The sequence below is a fragment of the Nuphar pumila genome, chromosome 4 (genome assembly GCF_984573655.1).
Source record: "Nuphar pumila chromosome 4, dmNupPumi1.hap1.1, whole genome shotgun sequence".
In the NCBI taxonomy this organism is placed as follows: Eukaryota; Viridiplantae; Streptophyta; class Magnoliopsida; order Nymphaeales; family Nymphaeaceae; genus Nuphar; species Nuphar pumila.
The window spans coordinates 36,405,741-36,414,971 of NC_143252.1; the positions used below are offsets into that span (position 1 = coordinate 36,405,741).

Consider the following 9,231-nt stretch of genomic DNA (forward strand, 5'->3'; position numbering starts at 1 on the left):
GGCGCCTCACTTAGGGGTAGGCGACGGTCTTCGAAGGTCTCTGCATCTCAGGTTGAGGTATCTCCAAGGCATTCGGCGCGGATCCGCTCTCCGCGGGGATTTCCTGATTTCTTGACATGAAGATTCTATGCTGGAATATCTGGGGCTTGAATTGCCCTCAAAAGCGCATGTTCCTTGCTAGTTGGATCCGGCAGAAAAACCCTGACCTTGTCGCTATTTGTGAAACCAAGATGGGAGAGGTTTGTCGCTCAGTAGTATCTGAGATCTGGCGTGACGTAGTTTCTTTCTTCAAGCCATCGTTGCTATTTGCAGGCGGTATCCTTGTTCTTGGGAGGCCGTCTCTTGGAGTGTACCAGCTTGATGAAGGCACGTTTTCTCTATCCGTCGCCATTCCCATTCCAGCTAAGCCGATGCCAGCAGTGGTCACCATGGTGTACGGTCTGCACCGCCCGAGCCGTCGAGAGGAGTTTTGGGAGGACCTGAATAGGATCCTTCTGTCTTTCGGGGACCAGCACCTCATCATGGGCGATTTCAACTGCCTGTTGTCCTCCTCCGACTCGAGTAATCCTATCTCCTGCTCGGCTTCTATGCTTGGGTTCCAAAATTTCATTCAATCGAACCAACTATATCCTGTTCCGCATCATGGTGAAGCTTTCTCTTGGTCCAATCGTCGCGCTCGCCCATGCTACCGCTTGCTTGACCGTGTTCTCGTCTCTCCTGTTCTGCTGGCCTCGCTAAATGACCTCTCATGTTGTCTTCTCCCTCCATCTGTCTCTGACCATAGTCAGTTGGTCATCCGATGGGGGCATGGTTTTTCCCGCCACATCAAATTCAGATTTGAGCAATGGTGGATCACGGAGCCAGATTTTGAGTCTGTAGTCCGTCTATCTTGGTGTGGCTCATGCACTGCAGCTAGGGCGACTACTCGTTGTGTGGTTAAGTGTCGCCGCTTGTCTCGAGCAATTAAATCATGGCTTATCTTGAGGCATATCAGTAAATTTCAGCATATAGAGGATTGGGAGCGTGAGCTGTCGTCGATCCACCAGTCTCTCTCAGATTCGGCCTCCATGTCGAACTTAGGTATTGCCTGCCTGAATGCTAGATCTGCAGAGCTGACTCTGCTTTTACGGTCGTGGCGCATGAAAGAGGAGATTCGGTGGAGGCAGCGGTCTCGTGCTATTTGGCTTAAAGCGGGTGACGGAAATACTCGCTTTTTTCACTCTGTTGCCTCTCATAGGCATCGTAGGCATGTCATTCCTTCCATATGCATTGAAGGTGTTTACCACTCTGGGGATCAGGTTCTACCAACGGTGACTGATTACTTCATCAAGCTTTATGCCAGAAACCCCTCGGTCGGTGGGTCGATGGGTACGGATTTCATTCGTTGCATCGACCATGCGTTATCCAAGTCTTTGCAAGTGCCCTTTTCGGAAGAGGAAATCTTTGTGGCAGTTACAGCTTTGTCCGGGTGGAAAGCCTCTGGTTTTGATGGTTATCCTATGGACTTCTATCGCACCTTTTAGACGTGTGTTAAGGGTGATATTCTGAGTATGTTTGCTGAGTTCCACCGCAACAGTCGGTTACCATCTATCTATTATTAAAATGTATCTCCTAAAAATCATTATTGTAAATATAAATATATATATTTATATACATAGAGATATATTTACATATAATATATTATATGTACATATATCTCTATATATATAAATATATATATTTATATATATTTACCCGAAAGGGTATTTTTGTCATTTCCTGTTTTGTGCATATTCCCTTTTGGAATATGTTGTAAATTTCTTTTTTATTTTTTGTAATTCTTTCTTTTTTTTATATTTGACATTTTTTAATGTGCATTGGGGGTCCCCCAATAGAGTCGTTGGGGGCCCGGTCACAAATGTGACTGTTGGGGGCCCCCAATGGTCACAAATGTGACTGTTGGGGGCTCCCAACGACTCCTTTGGGAGCCTCCCCTTTGCACCTTCTTGCATTTGTATAAATAGGGGTGTTCCCTCCTTGTATTTCTCAAGCTTGAGAGTCTCAAGCACTTGCTTCCTTTTTATGAAATACATGCATTATTGCATGTTTATTATTTATACGCTTTTTGCGTATTGTGTTCAAGTGTTGTGAGAGTGCCTTCGTGCACTTCTTTTTTAAGTATTTATGCTTGTATGTGTATTGTCTTATCGTAGACATTTTTACATGGTATCAGAGCTCGGTTGGTGATTAAGGATCGTGGGATTCTTCTTTTTTTGAGTGCCTTGAAAACCGTGCCTTCGGATTCTTAGAAGTTGAAGTGGTGGATCTTGCTTCTCAAATATTTTAGAAGGATCTTGTGCAAGCTAGAAGTTGAAGCATTGTGTTGGTACGCCTCTTCTCCTTTTCTTTACTCCTTAATGGGTGAAAAAGAGTCTCACTTCACTCTTGGCTTCAAATTGAATGGGTCCAACTACCATATTTGGGCCGGGAACATGGAGGCTCACATAAAAGGTAAAGGATTATGGGGTTATGTACAAGGCACATTTCCGGAACCGAAACCCAAAATAACCATGATGGACGGAAATGAAATCAAGATTCTTGAGGGAGAAGAAAGGATCAAAGCTCTTGAAGAATACTCCAAGAAGCACGACGAATGGGAAATGAAGAACTTCAAGATTCTTTCTTGGTTCTTTGCATCCGTCGAAACAAAGATTAATGCCAACATTATCAAGTTCAAGAGAGCATCGGAAGCTTGGCATTATCTCGAGAAAATGTATACATCAAGAGATTTATCCCATAAGTATTACCTTCAAAAGAAGGCCCTCTCCCTTACTCAAGGTGAAATGTCCATTAGGGAATATTATGCCGACCTCTCTTCCATTTGGGATGAGCTTTCTATGCTTGAACCAAAATGGAGTGGAGAGGCAATTGAACTCCGCCACAAGCAACTTGAAAAAGATCGGTTCTTCAATTTTTTAAATGGGTTAAGACCGGAATTTGAGCAAATAAGGTCATCACTTCTATCCTCATTTACTCCATCTCTTGAAGATGTTCTCACCAAATTAAGTGGTGAGGAGACTCGTATGAGTTTATGTAAACAAGGATCAAATGTTCTTGTGGTTCCTTGTAATCATGAAGAAAACAATGAGGTCAATGTTGTATCAAGACCCGCACATGTTGTTTCAAAAGGAGACTTTTCTTACTATGTTATTTTTGTGGATGATTTCTCCAGGTATTCATGGATCTATTTCCTAAAGTACAAACATGAAGTTTTTACATGTTTTAAAACCTTCCACTCAATGATCAAGAATCAATTCAACAGTAATATAAAGATTTTTAGAAGTGATTCTGGAGGAGAATATCTCTCCAACCAAATTAAAACATATCTTGAGGATCACGAAATCATTCACCAAAGGTCTTGTCCTAAAACTCCTCAACAGAATGGATTGGCCGAAAGAAAACATAGGCACATCATTGAGACCACTAGGACCCTGCTTATTTCTCAAAACATTCCTAAGAACTTTTGGGCTGAAGCAGCCCTCGCTTCTGTTTATCTGATAAACTGCTTACCATCTAGGATATTAGGAAAAATATCCCCTTTTGAGATCTTATATAAACTTGAACCTGACTATAATAGGTTACGTGTTTTTCGGTGTAAATGTTTTATACTTACGGATAAAAATGACAAGCTCTCTCCCAAAGCTATCCCCTGCGTCTTTCTTGGGTATTCCGAAACTCAAAAAGGGTTTTGTTGCTATGATCTTCGAGATGATAAGTTATATGTTTCTAGAAATGTAACGTTTTTAGAAAATGAGAGTGGATTTGAAAAAAATGTTTCTCAACAAGAAATTTTTGATTACTCATTCCTTTTTGATTTATTGGCTAGTAATGATGATATATCTAGTGATGATGATGTATCATCAAATCACGATGAGGAAAATGATGGTGATATTGAAGAACATAACCCTCTTAATGATCAAGAAAACATGATTTCAAGTGATCCGATAACCTACTCCCGTAGAAACCAAGACACCTTTAGAAGTGCCATTGACTAATATAGTGAGCTTGTACCTACTCTCGATCACCGAAGATCTGAGAGGAATAGGAGACCGCCAACTCGTTTTGTTTCTTTTGATTCTTTCTCACCTCGATATAGGGCTTGCCTTAGTGCCATTCACTCGTGTTTCGAACCAAGGAATTTTGAAGAAGCCAAAAAATGTATAGAATGGCAAGAAGCTATGCAAAATGAACTTAATGCCCTTAAACGGGCTGAAACTTGGGATTTCCAAACTCTACCCATAGGAAAGAAAACTATAGGTTGTCGATGGGTTTTTAAGGTTAAAACTAAAAGCGATGGATCCTTGGAAAGGTATAAAGCTCGCTTAGTTGCTAAAGGGTATGGGCAAGAGTATGGGATTGACTATGAGGAAACTTTTGCCCCTGTAGCTCGAATGGTTACAGTTAGATGTCTTATTACTATTGCATCTATTAAAAATTGGAACATCTTTCAAATGGATGTGAAAAATGCTTTTTTAAATGATGATCTTAACGAAGAAGTATATATGGATGCTCCACCAGGCATGAAGATTCCTAAAGATAAAGTTCTTCGTCTTCGTAAAGCCCTCTATGGTTTGAAACAAGCCTCCAAGGCCTGGTATGATAGATTTACTAGTGTAATGTTGGAAAATGGTTTTTCCTCATGTTATACTAACACCGCTCTATTTATTAGAAGATCTAATGCAGGAATTGTGATTCTATTACTCTATGTTGATGACATGCTAATTACAGGTGATGATGTTCAAGGAGTCAAGGGTATTAAGTCCGTCTTGGCTTCAAAATTTGAGATGTCAGACTTGGGTTTTCTGACATATTTTCTTGGTATTGAGGTTGCCTATTCGCAACGTAGTTATTTTCTATCTCAGTCTAAGCTTGCTTGTGAGATTATTGACAGATCAGAAATTTCTGATGACAAAGTATGCGAAACTCCTGAAGTCGTGGGATAAAAAATGAAGATTGACGATGGTGTTCCCCTAACAGATCCTACTCCTTACAGGCAGTTGGTAGGCTCTCTAATGTACCTTAGCATTACTCGACCCGACTTGTCGCATGCTATTCACATCGCCAGTCAGTTTCAGCATGCTCCTACAACCGTTCATATGAGTGTTGTCCTTCGCATCATCAGATATTTGAAAGGAACCATGAACAAGGGAGTTTTTCTATCTTCTTCCTCTGAATTAAAATTGCTTGCTTATACTGACTCAGATTGGGGAGGTGACCCTAGTAACCGTCACTCCACCACTGGCTTTTGTATTTTCTTAGGAGAATCTTTGATCTCGTGGCGATGTAAAAAGCAACAGAAGGTCTCCTTACCATCCACTGAAGCCGAATATAGAGCCATGACATCTACCACCATGGAAATTGTATGGATTCGACGTCTTTTGGAAGATATGGGAGTAGTTGTCAAAGAACCAACAAAGCTATGCTGTGACAATAAAAGTGCAATCTACATTGCCAAGAACCACACCTTTCACGAGCGAACAAAGCATATAGAGTGGATTGTGATTATGTCCGAGAAGAATACTTGAAGAAGGCCATTGATCTACCATATGTGACATCTGAGTATCAACTTGCCGACTTCTTCACAAAAGCTCTATGTTCGCCCAGATTTCATTTCCTTCTTGACAAACTTGCGGTTATCACACCGTAAGTTTGAGGGGGGGTGTTAAAATGTATCTCCTAAAAAGCATTATTGTAAATATAAATATATATATATATATTTATATACATAGAGATATATTTACATATAATATATTATATGTACATATATCTCTATATATATAAATATATATATTTATATATATTTACCCGAAAGGGTATTTTTGTCATTTCCTGTTTTGCGCATATTCCCTTTTGGAATATGTTGTAAATTTCTTTTTTATTTTTTGTAATTCTTTCTTTCTTTTTATTTTTGACATTTTTTAATGTGCATTGGGGGTCCCCCAATAGAGTCGTTGAGGGCCCCCAACGGTCACAAATGTGACCGTTGGGGGCTCCCAACGACTCCTTTGGGAGCCCCCCCTTTGCACCTTCTTGCATTTGTATAAATAGGGGTGTTCCCCCCTTGTATTTCTCAAGCTTGAGAGTCTCAAGCACTTGCTTCCTTTTTATGAAATACATGCATTATTGCATGTTTATTATTTATACGTTTTTTGCGTATTGTGTTCAAGTGTTGTGAAAGTGCCTTCGTGCACTTCTTTTTTAAGTATTTATGCTTGTATGGGTATTGTCTCATCGTAGACATTTTTACATCTATCATCTGACCATTGTATCTCTTATTCCGAAAGACGTTACGTCGGTGGACATAGCATGGTACCGTCCTATCTCGGTCTTAGGGAGAATCTATCAGATCATCGCCAAGGTATTGACTACCATAATGCGATCTGTCGCTAATCAGATCTTTTCAGATGCTCAATTTGCCTTCATTCCCCATAGACGACTGCAACATTCATTTATTTTGGCCACAGAGGTGGTTCACTCTATGAAGTCTAGCGGGAGGCCGTTCTTTACTCTTAAACTTGACTTCCACAAAGCGTATGACTCGGTGCACTGGCCTTTCCTCTTTCACATGTTGGAGAACTTTGGATTTGGTCGGCGCTTCTCTAGCTGGGTGTGTGAGTTGGTCACTAATGCACAATCCCAAATTCAGATTAACGGGGCCTGTGGTAAGCAGTTCAAGGTTGGGCGTGGTATTCGGCAAGGATGCCCCTTGTCCCCTCTGCTTTTTAACGTCGTTTCTGAAGGCATTGTAGTCTTGCTCAAGAGGGCCGTGGGGTGTGGTTTTATTAAGCCACTAGGAGTTCAGGAGTTCCAGAGCAATATTCTTACTTACGCCGATGATATGATTGTTTTCGGCGTTGGATCCATCGAACAGATGTTAAGAGTCAGGCTCATCATCCTCTTCTTCCTATCGATGTCGGGCCTCTCGCTAAACAATGATAAATGTTGCATTTCCATGATCAATGTTCCTCCGCATATGCAGGCCATTGGGCAGAAGATCTTTCAGTGTGCCACTTCGGATAAGTTTTTCTCCTACCTTGGTCTGCCGCTTTAGCTATCACGGATTCCATCAGTTGCTTGGAACGCCACTCTCCAAAAGGTTCAAACTAAAATTTTGACTTGGCAAGCCTCCTACCTTTCGATTGCCGACAGACTTACTCTCATCAAGCATGTTTTAAATGCGATGCCAGAATTTATTATGTCTATGTTTCTTATGCCTGTGGGGATCAATAAGAAGCTCTATAGAGTATTGACCAGGTTTATGTGGTCTGGGCAAGGTAACAATAAAAAACGTCACCTTGTGGGTTGGGAAACGATAAGGCTACCGCAGAATAGAGGGGGTTTGGGGATTTCGGACTCTAGGTTAAGAAGTATTGTTCTGGTTGTTAAGCAAAGTTGGCTTGCACATCAATCGGGGTCCCCTTGTGCGAATTTCCTTCAGGCTAAATATGGATCAGTGGAGTCTTTGTTTGGGGGTCAGCACGCAATTAGGTCGCCCATTTCGCATCTGCGGAGATCGTGGATTCAAGCTTGGTCTGTTGTGTGGGTGGTGAGGGCGACGACGTCGCTCAGAGCCAGTTCCTTTATAGAGCGATCACCCCGAATGGCTCCGTTCGCACTAAAGACACCTACCTTTCTCTCCTTCCGGCAGGTGTGAATCGGTTCCATATGAGAATTATCTGGGGCAAAGGTCCTCTTCCGAGAGCGCGCTCCCTTGCTTGGCTTATTTTGCATGATCGGGTCCAGACGGATAGCTTCCTCAAGTCTATAGGTTTCTGTATTGTGAGTAAATGTGTTCTCTGCGAGAGGGGCGAGGAATCTGCGTTGCACCTATTCTGGGAATGTCAGGTCTTTCAAGATATCTTTAAGGTTACCTGGAATAAACCGGTCGTGTTCGTGCACCAGGAGTCTTTCGTTGTAGACCTCTTGTGGGGACCCCAGCCAGTTCGTAGATGTAAAAGTTGGCGGATCATTTGGAGAACTTGGTTGCTCTTTTCCTGGTGGGCCATTTGGATGTCGCGCAACAATGCTATTTTCAGGCAGACCCTGGTTAATTTCAACAAGTTAGTAAATTATATTTTGGCGGATGTATACGCATCGTTACGCATATGCCTTCCGAATCTTCAACGCCACTTGCCGCTAAGGCCTCCCCCGGATCCGGACTGATCGCCTCGGATTTTATCTGTATTTTGTGTCTATTTTTTTGGCTTATGTGTTCTTTGTCTTGTTTGTCGGTTTCAACGGCTGTTGAACCTGTCGTAATGTTGATATCTTTGATTTCTCTCTCTCTCTCTCTCTCTCTCTCTCTCTCTCTCTCCAAAACACAAGGTTGGTGCTGGCTTTTTCCTCTCATTTGGATTTCTGCATGAAACATGAAGTTGGTTGTGTTTTGTTTCTGATGAGAATAGGTGAATAAGGAGAAAAAGCATGTTTTCTGTTGTGGGGAGACGGCCATCTGCTTGTTTTCACCCACAGAGACCTTGTTCTTTCTCCGTGGGCTCTGCTGTTGAAGTTTCCAAAATTGTTGTCATCAATGGTGGTTTTCATTTGGAGTGATATCTTTGGATATGATTTATCACTTGTTAACCACTGCTGTGAATGCCATGAACACAAATAATATATTTTTTGTAGCATTAGTGAAATTTCATGTAGCTTGGCCTTTTTGCTGCAATCCACATGCATAACAACTTTCATAGTCAGAAAATATAACAATTTGTTTCTCTTTACCCAAGAGAGATCTAATAGTTGTAGCTCTCATTCCATTAATTCTTTATCCATTCTTGTCTTATCCAATTGTCATGGTCAGTTGTGGATTGGACCATCTTGAGTCATCTGCTTCTCTTGATTAATGCATCTCTAATGTTCTGTCTTGGACTCCCACTGAACATGTCACCATAATACTATTGCTTTTATTCTTTTTATATTTTTATTTTCTTATTCAGAATTCTGTACACCTTTATATTAGACAACAAGCGTCTTCTGTTTTGGCTAGATACTTTCATGGAGACTGGTCTGTAATCCGCAGTCACTGTAGAATTTATTTCTGTTTTTAATTTAAGAATACATGATTTGTCTAGCACTGTAGCTTCTTGGTGAACCAGTAGATAGCATCCTGCTATCGATTATTCACCTTGTATCATCTGAATTGTAGGCCAATAACAAAGCGTGATTGGTGCGCCACTCTGATAAGCACAT

General features: G+C 41.4%; 1 protein-coding gene across 1 annotated transcript; it reads left to right on the plus strand.

The window, feature by feature from the left end:
- The first annotated feature begins 230 nt into the window (after positions 1-230).
- LOC149839995 (uncharacterized) lies at positions 231-1,523 on the plus strand. The gene has a single exon (XM_090004971.1). The coding sequence runs from the start codon at positions 231-233 to the stop codon at positions 1,521-1,523; it is 1,293 nt and encodes a 430-aa protein (XP_089861097.1).
- The last annotated feature ends 7,708 nt before the right edge of the window (positions 1,524-9,231 follow it).